The 18,447-nt window shown below is 38.5% G+C and overlaps 1 protein-coding gene across 1 annotated transcript in view; it reads right to left on the bottom strand.

Moving 5' to 3' along the window:
- The window catches only part of Necab1 (N-terminal EF-hand calcium binding protein 1), a 146,588-nt gene extending 132,585 nt beyond the window's left edge, over positions 1-14,003 (bottom strand). The window contains exons 1-2 of the mRNA XM_015485766.2: positions 13,708-14,003; positions 6,711-6,735 (exon numbers count right to left, since the gene is read on the bottom strand). Of these exons, the coding sequence (XP_015341252.1) occupies positions 6,711-6,735; positions 13,708-13,806 (124 nt within the window). The 5' untranslated portion in view covers positions 13,807-14,003. The remainder of the gene's footprint in view (positions 1-6,710; positions 6,736-13,707) is intronic.
- Between the last annotated feature and the right edge of the window lie 4,444 nt (positions 14,004-18,447).

Genomic DNA, 18,447 nt, shown 5'->3' with positions numbered 1-18,447 from the left:
AATTTGTTTTTTTTTTTTTTTTTTTTTTTTAGTTTTTAGCGTGGAGCATAAAACCAAACAGTGCTTTGGGCATAAAACATCAATTTTAATCAGCACAACAAATTAAATTAGGATTACTGGGAAAATATAATGATCAAGGCAAACGCAGGACAAGCACCAGAGTAGCTCTGGGGTCTTAATAAGGTCATCATGGACAGAACCTCTGGGCACTGCTATGTGAGCAATTCAACTCTAGTAGGAGGATGGGTAGAACATTGTGGTTGACAGTCCCATCAAGCAAGAATAAGAATTTCAGACAGGTCAGTTACATTCCCAAGAAATTTCTGTGTATTCTCATTTAATCTTTAAAAAAACAAAAAACAAACAAGCAAACAAAAACCTGTGAAAGAAGCCTATTTTTTTTTTCCATTTTGCAGATAAGCTAATTTAGGAAGCTACTCAGGTCACACAGGAAGTGAACAGGGATTTGAAATTAGTTAATTTGACTGCAAAGTCATAAACTTGGCCACCATGCTACATGTCTCTGGGATCTAGATGGAGTAGGGAAAAACTGTGTACAGAAAATTGTGGTAAAGAAAATGAAAGGAATGCTGGCTGTCAGTCCATAGATCTCTCTGCAGAAAGCACTTAAGAAGCCAGGTTTTAGGGTAAGAACTACACTTTATGTGTTTTAGCATCTGCTATCAGAGAAGGACCTGATTTCATAGCCTTTCACAGACTCTGGTATCCATATCTTGGTCTCAGGAATTTGAATCTATATTTTCTTTTTGTTTCTGCGACAGCTGATATGCCCAGCTATGTAAAGATTAGGATTTTCACAGTTTTTTTTTTTTTTTTGCTTCTGGAAGAAAAGTAACACATTATGAGTATGAAACTGCTTTACATTTGAGAAAAAAAGACTTTACTATGGAAATATAAAATTTGTTTTCACTTTTTTTTTTAATAATTATAGTCAGCATTTGCACTCAGGGGCTTTTCCTGCTTGCTGAGACACTGAGGCATTCCTTCCAGGAAGGATGTTGTTAGGGCATGAGGTGGTTTTTTCATTGTTTATTACTTTTTTTTGTTTTTTTACTGAATTACTCCTAGTAGACTTTGCTTTGACTTTCAAACTAGTAGATGCATTAAAAAGTCTGCAAATGCCTGAAAGTAAACATAAGCATGAAATTATCTAAAAGCCCTATTAATCTATAATAAGTTATTTGATTCTCAATTTTATTAATTTTCCCTAATTAAGAAATTAGTGAGGAATTATAAAATAAATACATATTGTTGGTCTCATACTCTGAATTTTCCAGGGTACACTCCTCAAGCTTTTCATTTTATTTGGGGTCAGAAGTGCTAATTACAAGATAAGAAGGGCTGAGAGCCTGATGGGATAAAGGACAAAGCTTGACTACATAGATCACACAAAAAAGACAGCCTGATGACCAAGGTTCAGGAGACTCGAAATTATAGTCCTCTGAGACATTCCAAAGGTTGCCGGGATAACCCAGCCTTCCAGGACATACCCTACTTACTGAACCTTTGTTTCAACCTCTACCTAAGATCATATTCTCAGACGTGAATAGAATAAACCAAACTTGGGGCAGCCCAATTGAAAGGCTTTTATTATAACCAGTATTCAACTGGTTATAATCTAATGAAATCTTCTTAATATCTTTAAATACACAAACAGTACATCAACTCTTCTTAGGCTAGGAGTTTTTATTGCTAAAATTATTTTTTGGAGATGTTAGTCATTCAATCATAATTCCTTCTGATGACCAAGGATGCATTTAGTTTATTAAACCCATAAATTAACTCTGTATTGGGGAACCAGAACATCATCTGCAAGATATTTACAAATCAAGGACAATTATTTCTATGTTTTTGCAGACTGAAACATACACATATATTCATACACAACAAAGTGAAAAGATCAATTTGGAGTCAGAGAGACCTGGGTTTGCAATATTGGTTCTGCTGAGAACGATATGTGACAAATATATAACTTCTCTAGCTTCATTTACTCCATTTAAAGATGAGGATATTAATAAAATAGCTGCAAATACTGAACAATTATTATTATGTATGAAATCAGAATAAATGATTTAGAGGCACAATCCCTTTTAATTCTCAATGCAACTTTATGAAAGAAGTAGTATTATTATCCTTCTTTCACAGATGAGGAAACTGAGGCACAAGGAAGTTGAGTAACCTGTCCAGTGTTACAAAGCTAACTGTGGCAGAGCTGGGACACTGGGACTTGTTTGATCTCAAATCCTGTGTTGTTCCCACTGCTCTAAACTGTCCATTTTAAAGACTTTTCATACTGATTAAAACAATGTATATCAAGCACCTTAGATGGGACCTGGCCCATAAAAAGCCCTCCATAAATTTTGGCCAATATTTTGATTAATAAACAATAGATACACAACAACACAGCTTAGTTTGATTAAGGAATACATATGTTTGTTTCAAAATTTTTAAGGTCAAATTATTGGTTATGTGCTTCTTACAAATATTCACAAATATTTATTGAGTGTGGTGGTGGCATTTTGGACCGGACATCTTTGCCCTCAGAGAAGAACAATGTACAGGCTGCTAGACTGGGTTAAAGACCAGAGAAGAACTGAGCCCCTTAAAGAGATCAGTCGTGACACAAGGATCAAAAGCACCACCCATATAGCCCACCTGTCTGCTGACAAGAATAACAGTAGAACCGAGTAAGAGCAAGAGGCATCTGACGTGTTATTCACTACTACGAGCCTTTTCATTTTGCCTTTTATAAAGGCTAAAAAAATCCTTTGGCACAGACATAGAAAGAAAAATACTGTATGATCTCACTTATATGCAGAATCTGAAAAAGTCTAACTCAAAGGAGTGGAAAGTAGAGTGGTGGATGCCAGGAGCTGGAGTGGGAGCAATGGGGAGATGCTGGTCCAGGGATACTAACTTTCAGTAATGAGATGAACAAGTTCTGGGGATGTGATGTCCAGCATGCATCCAGATGGATGTGTCAATTAGTTTGATCGTGGTAATCATTGCACAATGCATATTTAGAACATCACATTGTATACCTTGAATATATATAATCTTAGTGTGCTAGTTAAACATTTTAAAATAAAATTTAAAAACCTTTCTGCAAATTTTTAAAAAATAACAATGTGCCATTTCTATTTTCATTCAGTCTTTGTGAAGGAAGCCTTTTCAGGAGTTTTGCATTTCTAGGTTTAATTCTGCACTCTTGAGATCAAAGTGCCAGCATCTCCCCTGAGCAATCCTATTTGCAGGTCTATCTTTATATCTAGGATCCTAACCTATGATTTAAAAACAACCAACTGCTCCCCGCAACAAAACCCCTCTCCAAGGCATCATTATTATTAATTAATCACAAATCATGTATTTCCTCCTCATTTGTCCAGCAGCTTCTCTCTTAGGTCAGATGAAGTCCAAATGCTAACTCTGTCCTCTGGCAGGGTAACTATCATACTGTTTATTGCCTCTAATTCCTTTCGTTAGTCCACCACCAATTAAGCTTTCCACAAGGGATTCTCTGACAGGAGGGTCTGTTACCAAAAGATCAAATACATGTGACAGCTGTTTATTTGCACAATGAACACATGGCACAGGAAGGTGTTTACTTTCTTCACATTTACATTAGATCATCTACCCTCCTTTTCTCTTTTTGGTTCTCCTTGTATGGTAAATAGCCTTATGTCTTTTTCTCATTAAACTCCACTGGCAATAGAAATAACAGAAACTTTGCAGCACACACACACACACACACAAACACACACACAAAAAAAAACAGCTCAAACTTTCAGTACTAAGCACTTAACAGTGTGTCAGGCATTGCCCCGAAGACTTTACATATATTTTCCCAAAGACTTTACATATATTGTTCCACTATTACTCATAACAACCCCAAGATATGCATGTAGTTACTTAGGTGATATAGCTGGGATTTAGGCATGGGCCTGCTTGACTTCCTCTCCCTCTCTACACAGAGAAGGAGGTAGAATAGATGGGATTAAAAACAGGAAGAAGTTAACCAAATTTAGAACAGAAAGGGGCTATGAAGTAAAATCTTTACATATCTTGACCTTGCAAATTTGGCTTAATCTTCATTCACTCTTAAGGTGAAAAGTGTTTTATATTTTCTATTTGAAGAATTGTGAACTTATTAAGAAGCCACCCTAGTATGAATAAGATTAAAAATGTTTCCATATGAACCTGTAAACGTTATTCAACAAAGTAATTTTGTACTAAGTAGTTTTCTAATTTGTAAGTAAGTAGTTTTGTAATTCAGTTTCAAAGCTAATCTATAAATGTATAGCTAATAAAACATGCATCTCGCCTAGTAATCAATTTTGCCTCTTGCTTCTATGTTATCTTCTACAATGAATAGACAAATGTTTAATTCTAGGAGTAAAATGAACTTTTATCCAAACAAACAAAAAAAACGACTAAGAAATGTTTTCAAATTAGATCAGGATTTATATTTTCCATTTGATATAAACTCAAGATTGTCATAGGCTTTTGTTATTTGCTTTTGTGAACTTGTAAAATGTGGAAATAAATATAATGCCAAAAGTAAAAAAAAAAAACAAAACAGGAAGAAGAGTGGACAGAGAGAAGGGAGAAGGATAATGGAAAAGAATATTCTCAATCATTAATAATTTATTAAACAAACATCTGTTGCACATCTAGTGCTGGCTGGGCAGAGTATTTACTCATAAGAGAGTTCCTTGCCCTGGAGAGGCATATTTGGCTTAGAGAAGTAGAATCTCCAGCAAACTGCAGTCTTCCATCAGAAGGGCAATAATCGATACATGCAAAAGTGTAGAGAGTGAGGGTGGAGCCCTGATGAAGGCTCTGGGAGTCCTTCCAGATAAGGAGCCTTCTGAGCAGAAGTGTAACCACTCAGAGGCATCCTCAAGCTGAGGGTGGAATGTCATACCAGGAAAAGGTCAAAGCAGGGCAGCATCACAGAGGTGTGGCAGATGGTGGGATGCTCAGGGAATAGAGTGCTTCCATGGGCTGCTGAGCAGAACTCATGGTGATGATTGTGAGAGGTAAGAACAGAGTGGGGCTAAGTTTTCATAGCACATTACTATTTGGCATGAGGAAAGGTAGCAAGGAGCAGAGAGGCATCCGATGGAAGGGGAGATGGGAGGAAATACGGGACAGGGGGCTGCCCGTGCAAGTGACGACTCTGTGTAGCATAACACAGGAGGTAATCACAGGCCCACAAATCATTTGAATTGATTTTTCACTTGCTTTTTATCCTAACTACGGACTAGGATAATTTTGCTTTTCATCGTAACTATGAATCATGACAATTTCGATGGAAAGAAGAGTGACAGGTACAATGGTAAGAGTGGCCCTTAATTAGAGTCTTAGGGTCCAAGGAGATGAAGGTACATCCTGAGAGAACCAGGAGCTTGGGTGGGGAGAAAGATAAAGCATTTCTGAGCTGCTGACAGCTGCTGAAGCACAAGACAAGTGGCCTACAGATGAGCCATTGTACTCTAGGCATCACCGAGACAGGGTGTCAGGCAAAAGGTGGAAGGACAGATGAGAAGACAAGATGATAGTGTCATTATTTCTGTTTTAAAGAGTTATCAAATGCTTCAAATGAAAAAAAAAATTAAAAATTACTTTTGAATCGGCAATATTTCAATTACCACAATATAATTTGAAAAAATATTCTGACGGCCAGGCATAGTTAAATATTATGTGGACTTGAGATTCTACTTCATTGCATCTTAGATTAATGTATTTTCTTTGGGGTAGAAAGATGCACAGTGTCAGTCAAGTTTTTCTTGATCTGGCTGCTTAAGGACAAATTAGACAACAACCACTGTCTTTAAACTGTCAAATCTGGATTTGACTATAACTTTCCCATTGATAAATGGGATTTCAAGGAAAGGAAGGAAGACTTTGCATTCCAAATTTGTCAAGTAACTCTCATCAATAATATACCTACACTATAGTACATAAGCTATAGCAGCAGAATAAATTTCTCTAATTTGGGATTATGTGAATAAAGTGGAATAAAGTAATAAAATATATTGCTTGTGCCAGCTTATAACTGCTGAACTTTGTGCAGCTGTCAATAAATTGACAAATGAGTTTTTTACTTTGGATTTGTCCTCTTTTCTGTCTCTATGGCTTATCACCCTTGTGCCTACGCTTCACATGGGAGAGTGAACATGGGATGTATGCTATATGGCATTGCACCCAAGCAACCACTTTGGATGCAGTAGCACTCTTAGGATCACTATAAAGTTAAGTGTGAAAAGCGTAGACTTCAGTTTCAAACAGGCTTAGGTTTAAGACTCAGCTTTATATTTTAATAATACTGATGCATAATGCACACGATGCAACCAGCCCACTGCTTGGCACACAGGAGTCATTCGATGAACAGAAGCTGTTGTTGCTGTAAAATTACTTTTTTTCAAGCATTAAAGGGAAATGCCAGAGCCCAATTATGACAGGGCTCTTCACTTCAAAGGCATAAATTCCGCCTTCCTGTCAAATGTAAATTCCTCTGCCAACTTCTCATGAATATTTGGAACCATAACTTGCCTAAAATTGTGACTAGCACAAGAAACTCACATTTACATGTCAATTTCTGAGTTTTTTCGCCTTCTCTATTATTCTTTATAAGGCATTCTAAAATATGAGATTAATAAATAGAAACTGTAGTATTTAGGTCTTACCATTTTTGTCTGCTCGCCTCAGTATCTGAAAAAAAAAAGAAAAAGAAATTTATCACCTTTTTTAGTAAGCATTGCAGTGAACATTTTCCTCATCTATTATTAAACAAAAAGAAATTCCAACTTTGGAGTAAATATTTCCCAACTGAGATCTTTATAAAAACCAAAATCTGAAAACAACCCAAATGTCCATAAACAAGTGAATGGATAAACTGTGGTCTGTCCTTACAATGGAATACTAGTAAACCAAAAAAGAGATATTGATACATATAAATATTTGGATGAACCTCAAAATAATTAGGTTGAGTAGAAAACCTAGTCACAAAAAATATCTACTGTATAAATTCATTTATATGAAATTATAAAAAATGCAAACTAGTGACAGAATGCAGATTAAGGTCACTTATAAATGGCAGGGTGGGCAGGGATGGATTATAAAAGGGTAGAAGGGAATTTGGAGGGTGACAAAGATAGTTATCACCTTGATTATGTCCATGGTTTCACAGATGTCAAGACTCTTCAGATTCGTAGTTTATAAATATAGACTTTAATGTAAATCAATCATACTTCAATAAAACTGGGAATAAACAAAAAGAAAATAATAAATCATGGATAAATAGGAACGTGCATGTCTATACTATGTCTTGCTCTACCTGTATGCATTAATTATATTATCTTGGATTTATTTTAAATTGTTTTTGATGTATAGGAAACTGATTTCTGATCTTTCCTCCAGCATTGGCCCACATAGTCCAGGGCTGGGAAGATCACTTTGGACTGGCAAACAGGGTTTCACATGCTCTGATCACAGTGATTGCTGAGTCATAAGCACTCAGGGCCAGTGAATGACAGGCCACGGTTTTGCTTCAATGGTGACAAGAGAGATGTACTTTCTTTTCTACTGACTTTGAACTTGGGAAGATAAGGTAAGGAACTGCTGTAGTCATTTTGTCACCATGTGAGCTGCAGGTTGAGTTGTGTCTCCTGAAAACAAATATTAAAGTTGTAACCCTCAGTACCTGTGACTGTGACCTTGTTCAGACATGGGGCCTTTGCTGATGTCATCAAATCAAGATGAGGCATTATTGGGTTGGGGTGTGCCCTAAATCCAATGACTGGTGAACTTACGAGGAGACACAGAGGCACAGAGACAGAGGGAAGAGAGGCTATCCGATGACAGAGGTAGATATTGGAGTGGTCCAGCCTCCAGAACCACGAGAAAGTTCTGTTGTTTAAGTCACCCTTGTGTGGCGGTTGTTCCAGTACTCCTTGGAAATTAATACAACATGTAACTTGCAAATAACTAACAGCCAAGAAAGCAGTGTTCAGATACTCAGAGAAACTTGATCCTGATGGCCCTTTCTGAGCCCCTATCAAGTCCCTGATGAGAAGACATTTGCTTTTCATTATAGGAGCTAGAAAATCACTATATTTTTAAATCTTAACATTTTGGGTTTGGATTGCTTTTGTTGGTTGTTTGTTTGTTAGCTGCAATCAAATTAACCCTAGTAAATTTACTGATAGCCATTTAGATGTTATAATATAGAGCTACATGATAGCAGAACTAAAGAACATGTCCCTGTACCATATTGCAAAGACAAACTTTAATCACCTGGAAAACACCCCTGACGATCACTTTTTTCCCTGAATAATGTGTAGTTATAATTAAATAATCAAAACTTTTTTTTTCTATTTAGATCAGTGCCTTTTGGTAGACAGCTTAAAACATGAATGGTAATTTTTATTCCCAAGTTGTCTATCTTATCACTTTCTACATAAGAACATCCTCCTCCTTGCATTCATTGATTTCAAAGAAATGAAGTACAGATAAATCTAACCACTACCACGGTGTGTTTAATTATAAAATGCTAAGATTATTACTAAAATTCTCACCCATGAAACTTTCCCAATGACAGACAGCTGTCACTTTGACCAATATGCATAAGCTATTGGTCCTCATTTTTATTGAATTGATTTAATTATTGAAGGAAGACTGCTTTTAGTAGTAAGAGATATATTTCGAGAAGAATGATACCCATATTCTTTCTACTCTACGGAGGTAATTGCTAGTGGGAGTTTGGGGATCTGTTCCTCCATCACGACAAGCTTCTTCCTCTACTCTAAAGCCAGAGTGCCCTAGCTGCATCAGGAGACAGGAAGCACATATTATCCTTCACTTTTGATGTACTCTAGGATTCTATTTCAAGTTCTATTGTGTCTCCAGGAGTTAGAAGAGGCTAGAATAGAAATAACCACACACCAGAGAATTGGGTCCAAGACTGCCATCATTTTGTTTCATTAAAAAAAAAAACAAAAAACCTTAAATAGAATTCAGCTTCTTAAAGACAAAATTAAGACAGCAGCTTGTGTTATTAAGATAGTTCTTGTAATTAAATATGAATAGAACTGTCTTCTGCTGCAAATTTTGCCTCAGAGTCCACAAACTAATAAAAGCTGTAGTGCAGATGAGAATCAAGTTCATTATGTTATGCTGTCACAGTCATCTGGGTCAGTTAATCTTACAGTTTGCTGTCACTAGAGGCATAGCAAATAAATTTAAATATTATGATGAGGTTTAAAGTTTCTATAGAAGAAATCCTCTGCTTTTGGCTATATTTCATTATCAAGTAGATTATTTACCTCCAAAGATATTCTTTGATGGACTTAACTGAAATTCCTTGTTCTTCACTTTATATTATTAAAGGTGGGTGTCAAAATGTAAATATTATCTTGAAAGCATAAGAAATGAACAGAATCACCATTTACCGAACTTAACATTTCCTAAGTGCTTCATATCATGTTAACAGGTTAAAACTCAAAATGAGATGGGCTACTCAGTTACCTGGTGAACTTCTGAGGAACTGGGATGTAGGCAGGGAGTTAGGAGTCCCCCAGAACACTCTGTGCCACCCAGAAGGTAAAACCTAGAAGATGAGTCATGATGTGTAGGTCTGAATATCCAGCAGGTTGTTTTGGTACCAGTCCACTAGTCACCCAGAGATAGGATGCAGGAAGATAAGTATGGAAGATGGATGGAGAAAAGGTACTTAGTACATATGTTTTCATCTCCTCAATTTTTGCATAGGGTAGGTCCTATGTAGGAAAAAAGGCAAATTTCATCATTGCCTAGCATAATTTCCCTTGACAATTAGGATAGATGATTGTGACATTAACTGCCATTCTACCAACTGGACAATCTCACTTAAATAATCAATTATGCATGTGTGACTAGGAGAGCAGGATGTGTGGCTGTATCAAAATTCTAAAACTCTGCTTTAGTGGTCCTCTGTCCATCTCACCTCTCAAACAAATGAGAATGCACAGGACTTCAGAATTGAATAACTTTTTGAGGAGAAACTATTGCTACATTTTTCTCAAGTTCCTGACCAACCAAGCCCTGGGTCTTGAGTTCAGGATATACACTGGTAGGCATATGTAGATGGGGAAGCAATGGAAGACAAACAGTGAAGCTACCTCTCTCTTCCACAACCTCTAGCCTCACTCCTGCCTCATCACTGAAGTAAGGAAGGGCCCCTACCTTCCCAATAAGATGTCAAAGGAAAACCATTAGAAGAAGAAAGTGGCAGCAGGTGGGTGGAACTGCAACTGATTTCATTAGGAACTTGTCTTGCTTTGGGGGATATATTACTTTTGCACAGTAGCAGAGTTGATGAATGAAATGACTCAAAAGAAGGTCCACATGCTCCAGAGCCTAGTATTCTAAATTCAAGTTTATTCTCTGTTATTTGGAATGCAGTCACCTGGGAAAAGATAGTACACTAGGGGACAAAGAAAACAACTGTTACTCTCTTGGTCCTTCAGTGTTGCTGCACACCAAACTCAGGTCACGGTCTCTTCTGTGGCTGGCAGGCATGACGCAAGCAAGTGCACAGACATAGTATCCTGGCACACCTTGGTACCAGCACAGGATTTTCTAAACCTTTTAGAAAATTCAAGAGGACTCATGATAAACTGATACTCAATTCAGTCATTTTTTGAGAGATAAAATCATACAAATTAGATTTATAAAGAAATAGTTCCTTGCATTTGTTTGTGGATTTAGCTACTGCTGCTTGCGTATTCAACATGGAACACTGGAATGACCCTATTATTTCAAATTTATATAGCACATTTTATCTTTTTTTTTTCGCACTTTTCTAAACTGTCAATTCTTATTCCATATTCACAATCACTTTGGGAACTAAGTATCAGACTCGTTATTATTGCTGATTTAGAGATAAAGAAAATGAAACAAGAGTCAAGAGTTGAGCTAAGTGTCTTTCTGATTTCCTTGTCAAATGTCCACATCTAGTTTTCAACCAGCTGGACATGTCTAGTCATGTCACTCACAGTATTCTCAGCAGGAGTTTAAATCACTTACTAAAAGATTGATTATTCCAGTGATAATGGAATATAAACATTGGGAATCAGTTTTCCTCTAATTTGGAAATTAGTCTGTGTGATGCAAAAGACCCCCCCTAATTTCATTTCTGTTCCCCTTTGGAATAGATAATATCTATCACGTATTTATTATGATCTGGATAGAATTTAAAAAGCAATCTTTCTTAGCAGTGCTACTAGAATATATTAAATCTAATCCAATAAAATGATATATTTATATTTCACATTTTATTCTGCTAACAGCAACATGATCCAAAAATGAATAATTCAAAAAATCCCGAAATAACAAATCCTTTTTCATGTCACATATCTCACCAAAGTGTTAGATTTTTCACAAAATAACTCAGAGAAATGTGTAAACAAAAATCTTTTCTATTCCAGACAAAATCCAATGGCAGTTATTTCTGGGTTGACTCTAGCATTTTACTGACAAAGAAGCATGTCAACACCTCTCGTGTGGAATCAGTTTTATGTTTTTATTTTTTTTTTAAATTCTAGAAATAGATATGAGAAGGTAAAGATGCTCTATTCATAAATGACAAATTCCTTCAGGAACTGATGCTGTTTTGTTTATAGAACTTGGGAACAACTGTGCATATGTAATAACAAATCAGATTTTAATTTCTTCTTTTTTTAAAAAAAAAATTGCAGTTGAACACTTGAGCCGAGATTGGTGTATATGTGTCTGGGAGGCTGAGTTCCCATCTATACAGTTTCGATTCATTCATCTCCACATTATTACCACAATTTGTTAGCTGTTTTAAAGAAAAATCACAAGGAAGCATTTGATATCCTTGGAGGGCAGAGTACAGATCAGTTCAGAACAGAGGAGCTACTTGCCTTCCAAATCCACTTCACAGCAGACAGTTTAGTTGTCAGCCTATAACTGACATGACCTTCAGCGGTCCCAACTTTCTCTTGCCCTGAGGATTTTCTTCTCAGATGAGCTACCTTGCCTGTCCCCTCTCCCATCTCAGTTCCTCAAGGGCTTTGTAGTCCTGAATAGTAGAACATGAAGGAATAGTATCAGCTGGTGAAACCATTAGCACCAATAACACCATCTGCTTGACTCAAGCCAAGCAGAGATAGATGCTGAGGAAGAATAAGGACCTTAGCAATCTGATTGAGCCAACAAAGAGGAAGCAGACACTTATTTTTGGTGGGAAGAAGATGGCTGGCCCGAAGTTCCTAGATCCCCAGTAGGAGCTGATGACCAGAGAAGGCTGTTCCCCACACAGCTGAATACTCTTTCATGTGCTTGAAACCACTTTTAAGTATTGATAGGAGTTTCTCTGCCACATGAAAATATCCTAGCTCACCCATTCAAAATAAAGTCGGGAGGGCTCCTTGCCCCTCCTACCATTAACTTCATTATCTTGGCCTCACCATTATGATACTAATAATTTGATTTCCTCATATTTTCATCTTTCTACAAATAAATGCATTTGGCCTCTGGCCCACCTCTGATTTATTTCAATTTTAATTAGAAATGATAGCTTGGAAAAGGTAAGGGAAAGAACATTCCATATTCCTAGATGCCCTTTGCCTATTTTCTATCAAACAAGCAGTAGCTAGAATTTTCCCCACTGAGCCAGACACTACCTGGGGGAACGGCATGAATGTGACAACTGAGGAACAGGGAGAGCGGGAGCCCCACAGGCAACTGAGGGATGGAAAGATGATCAGGAAACCCAAAGGCAGAGAAAAGAGCCAGACAGCAGGGTGAAAAATACAGAGAAGAGAAACAGCAGGAAGGAAAAGCACAGTAAAACTGAGAAACCAATAAGAACTAAAACTGCTATAAAGATAGAAATCCACAGCATGATGACAGAAAAAAAAATAGCACAGAAAGAAAAGAATGAATGATCATCATATCAGAGAAATGGAGAAAGGAAATCAATCCCAAGCAAGAGACAGGACCAAAGGAAAACAAGTCAAAAGCTAGGACTGAAGATAATAATAGTAATCACAACTTGGAGAGGGTCAGGGAAGGGGGATATCAGGGAAGGGGGTTGGGAGCAGAAAGTGGCAGTGAAAAAAACAATAAAGAATGATGATCATGAAAGAGATCTTGTCCACCGCTGGATAATGGAAAACAAATATGTTCAAAGTAATTGTTTTCCAGGAGAGCTGCTAGAAAACCCCGGGGCCTCGCAATTTCTAGAGCTTGCTGGGGTTGGTTTAGAGCACAAGAGAGAGGTTGCCTATCAGCAAATAGGGCACAGTACAGATGAGATGGGACCCCATATCTGATAGCTCTTTAAAACGTTCTATTCACCCCAATGGAGACTGTTACATTTACAGTTCAGCCCCTACAGAAACCCAGGCTGTTGAGAAATCTAACTTTTGGAATTTCATCAAGGGTTGTTAAATCCCAAGTTGCAGGTCTGGGACAGCCCCTTCACAAGTTGAAGGCAGACCTTTCTCTTGCATTTGCCTTGGGGGTTGACTGTGGATCGGAGGAGAGAAGGTCATTCTTATCCATGTTCTGGGGGCAAAAAGTTGGTCAACACCTGAGCCCTCCAGTCACCCGCCATTCCCGGGGGAAGTGGAGTGAGGCTGGGCAAGTGCCCACCTAACTCCTTCCAGCTGTACTTACATCGAGGAAGATCGACATGCCCTTGGACAGCTGCAGGGCAGAGCTGAGCTCTTCGGAGGAGTTGTTGGAGGACGGCGATGTCTCCCGGGAATCCTCCATCCTCGGGAGCCCTGACGCCCGCGGGCGGGACCGGGCTGGGCGGATGCACGGACTCGGACTAGGGCGCGGCCGCAGCTGCTTCTGCGCCGCCCGGGCTCGGGATCCGAGTGAGTGCAAGCTTGCTCGCGCGCCTCCCTCCGCTGTCTCTGCGCTGGGTCTCCTCCTCCCTCCCTCCGGCCTCCTGGCTCCAAACGCTCACTCTCGCCGCCCCCTTCCCTCGTTGACGGTGCCAGGAACGGACTCCTCCCTGCACTTAGCAACGAGCAACTCCCCTTGCCATTGAGTGGGCTCTTCCTTGCAGGGCCGTCAGCCACCTACCAGAGATAACCCTAAAAGCCCCTGCCCACCGCACGACAGCCTCACATAAAAGCAAGAAGGCTGTTGCCCCGATACAGAGACAGACTGGAGCAATAGATAGAAGGACTTTTGTCCTAAGCAGCCAAAGGAGGAAGACATCCCCAGACTCACCTCACCTTGAAAACCACGAAGGGATTCAAAGATATTGTGCCTACTTGACTTTTTGTCCAAGCAGGGCTGTCTGCCTTGCCCTCCCCAAAGGCAGGTGGGGTCCTGGATAGCATGACGGAAGAATGACTAATTTCTTCTAGGGATCTAGGTATTCCGTTTTTGAATCTGCCAGATCTGAGTCCAAATTTGTCTTAATTACTTTGTTATCTTGCAATCCAGCAAGTTACTAAATCTTCAAGCCTCAGTCTTCCTTATCAGTAAAATGGTCACCATGATGGTGCTTACCTTAAAGAGCTCTGAGGCTTAGATATGACAGTGCTATCAGGTCAAGAGTGATGCCACCCAGGCACACTGGACACAAAATATAAGGAGATAGTGGTTCTGAGGTCCTGCCCTGCGATTGTCTGATGCAGAGTGATTATCTTCTTAAATTTTGCATCCTATCTTTCTTATTCACCTCATTCAACTCCCAGTCCTGCTATGTTGTTCAGTGTTCATAAACAATGAACCCATTTGTTCTTTTTTTAAAAATTTTTATTGTTGGTTGTTCAAAACATTACATAGTTCTTGACATATCATATTTCACACTTTGATTCAAGTGGGTTATGAACTCACTTTTTTTACCGTATACAGATTGCAGAATCACATCAGTTACACATCCACTGATTTACATATTGCCATACTAGTGTCTGTTGTATTCTGCTGCCTTTCCTATCCTCTACTATCCCCCCTTCCCTCCCCTCCCCTCCCCTCTTCTCTCTCTACCCCATCTACTATAATTCATTTCTCCCCCTTGTTTTTTTCCCTTTCCCCTCACTTCCTCTTGTATGTAATTTTGTATAACCCTGAGGGTCTCCTTCCATTTCCATACAATTTCCCTTCTCTCTCCCTTTCCCTCCCACCTCTCATCCCTGTTTAATGTTAATCTTCTTCTCATGCTCTTCCTCCTCCATTTGTTCTTAACTCAGGTATATGTTGGAATTACTTGGGTGTGTGCCAACTTTACTATGTGGCTACAAATTCATTGCCACTCTTCCTATAAAGAAGTGGATTTTCTTAGCAGTATGGAGATTCTTGTAAAACTGGGAATAGAACCACCATTTGAACCAGCTACCCGACTCCTTGGTCTATACCCAAGGGACTTAAAGGTCTATAGCCAGGGACACAGCCACAACAATATTTACAGCAGCACAATTCACAATAGCTAAACTGCGAAGTCAACCTAGATGCCCTTCAGTGAATGAATGGATTTTTTAAAAAAATGTGGCATATATACACAATGGAATTTTACTCAGCAATAAAAGAGAATAAAATCATGGCATGTACCGGTAAATCGATGGAGACGGAGAATATAATGCTAAGTGAAGTTAGTCAATCCCCCCCCCCCAAAAAAAAAAACAAATGCTGAATGTTTTCTCTGATATAAGTATGCATATTCATAATAGGTTGGGGGGAGCATGGGAGGATTAGACAAACTCTAGATAGGGCAAAGGGAAGGAAAAGGAAGGGAGGGGGCATGTGGGTATGGAAAATGGTGGAATGAGATGGACAGCATTACTGTATGAAGACACAAATGGCATGAGTCTACATTGTGTACAACCAGAGATATGAAGAATTGTGCTCTGTATGTGTTTTATAAATTGTAATACATTTTGCTGTCATATATAACAAACTAGAATAAATAAATAATAAAAAAGAAGTGAGTTTCCTTTCCTCTTTGAATCTGAAAAATTGTGTCTCTGAGGTTAAATGCAAAAAACAGCTTTACAATTCCTCTTTTTTGGGGAGTGCAATATTTGCTTCTGTAGTCCTGAGCTTTCATGTACAAAGTTTGGCTACACTGAGTCACCACAGCTATGTGAAGGAACATAAATGGGCACCTGACTGACAGGTCTGGCTAAGCAGAGCCTTTGCATCCTCTCAGTCTAAGTAGCAGAAATGTCAATAAAGAAGTGTCCAGATGATCTCTACCTCCAGCTTTGTGAGACATTCCTAGCCATTTGAGTTGTCTTAGCTAAGACCTCAGACATCAAGATGAACTCCAAGATAATTGGAACTATATACTGTCAGATATTCTGACCTACAAGGTTTGAGTGCATAATAAAACATTCAGTGATTTATACAAAGAAATCTTGGAGTTTAATTGTAACAATAGCTAACAAAATAAGGAGTTAGAAATCGTTAAAAGTTAAAACAGTGGCAAATTGATGCCTGTGATTCACCCCAGATTCATATTCAATTAGCAAGGGGAGGTCCTTTGGCATTATTTTTTTAAAGTCCTCCAGGTGATTCTGATATGCAGCCAGGATTAAGAACCACTAAAGTTGAATATGTCATACATATACTAGAGGGGAAAAAAGCAGAGTGAAATGTCAGAAGATAAGCAGAAACTATAGGGTAAAGACCTGTGAAGTCCCAAGATAGGACTTTAGACTTAATCAGGTAGAGAGTTAGAGATTTTAGATTCAATCAAGGGAGATAGTATTTGGAACTGTGCTTTAAGGAATATTGATTTCATATCTTTTTGTGTTTTACCACATTACGTGCAAATTAGAACAGTTAGAATAGACTTTGATAGACCTTTTGATAACTGCTCATCAAAATAAAATTTAAAAATCATTAAAAAGACTGGCCTACCCATCAAATGGACATTGGTCATTCAAATTGCTGAGGAGGAGGAGGGATTCTGACCATGAACATTAAGTTTCCTGGGTTTGCAAAAATAGCACATTATTTGTTCTTGCTATTGTTTCAAGGATTGAAGAGATTTTTTAGCAACAAGTGCACTTAAGCCTGGCCCCTCTAAGCTGTGTGGAACCATCAATCCTTGAATTCAACCCTGTAAGTGGTAACATTTTTATGCCAATCCCATGGTAACAAGAACAGGTGATGAAGAAGACTTACTCTGACTACAAATGAAGAACGGGAGAATAATCATAGTCATCATTCAAAACTGGGAAACTATTTGTAACACTTCTGTAAAGATGTTTCTTTTACAGACAAATCATGACATTTTCTATACCTGTAGCTTTGCTTATTTTCCCTAATGGTCTATCAAAAGGAAATGTAAATTATTAAGCAACCAACTGGTCATTATTTATTTTTATGATTTCTGTGTGAACTCCAAGATACTATCACTGAATTCCCTTTTTAATGGAAATGTAATGTTTATGGAAGGCTCCACTAGAAATGGATGACAATTAGATTCCCATTCACAGCCAAATTCAATAGGCTCTACAAAGTGATAACCAAACATATTCTTAGTTTTCATTTTATCTAGACAGTGTGCATTTTTGAAAACTGTTTTCACACATCATTTTCCAGAAACACAGATGCCGTACTGCTGTGCATAGTATCAGTTACAAACAGGAGACAGCCTACTTGAGAGAGGAAATGCATCTTCTTAGCAAATTCTCTACAGCAAAGTAAAGGGGTGGGAGGGAAGAAGGGAGGGAGGGAGGAAATTCTAGACTGTAGTTCTCAAGACTTCTTATACTGAGACTTAAATGTGAAGGAAACTTTTCAGGAGATGATGGTCATGTGGGAATGTATTATATTTCAATCCATCTCTGTCTCATGGAAGAATTATTGTCTAAACCATTTCAGACCACCAGGCATCTGCCTATTTACATTTTAAATTCTAAGAAGTGCAATCCTTTTGAGCTATGATTCAGATCCTTCTGGTCAGATTAGTAGACATTTCGATTGATGAGGCAACATAGGATCTAAACCCTCTTCCTCTCTGGGCTCTCTGGGAACTGTTCCTAGGTGTGTGTCCTGACTAAGGGCAGCAACCCTGCCTCCAATTCTGAGGAAAGGGAAATGATCCCTCTCCCAGTCCCGCAGCAGCTATAGTACAGACTGAGATTTAGGCTAAGCCAATAGGATGCTTTCCTTGGGACTTCAAGTCTGTATCAAGGGATAGGAAGGGAAGTATCTTAATGGCAGGAGGCACACACAGGTGAGTGCCAAATGGCCACAATACTTATGGAGCCCATAGACAACTTAACCAAATTAGTAAAGGAACTTTGTGATGTCAGCAGCCCTATTCTTCAAGCAATCCTTCCCCTACTTCCTATCCTTCCAAAACTTTCTCTTCTCATTCACCTTAGTCAGTTAGTTTTGGAAGTTCTGGATAGTTAAACTCTGACTGATAAATTCATCCTAAATCCC

This window comes from Marmota marmota, unplaced genomic scaffold, assembly GCF_001458135.2.
Source record: "Marmota marmota marmota unplaced genomic scaffold, marMar, whole genome shotgun sequence".
Lineage (NCBI taxonomy): Eukaryota > Metazoa > Chordata > Mammalia > Rodentia > Sciuridae > Marmota > Marmota marmota.
This window is presented reverse-complemented; position numbering and strand designations above follow the sequence as displayed.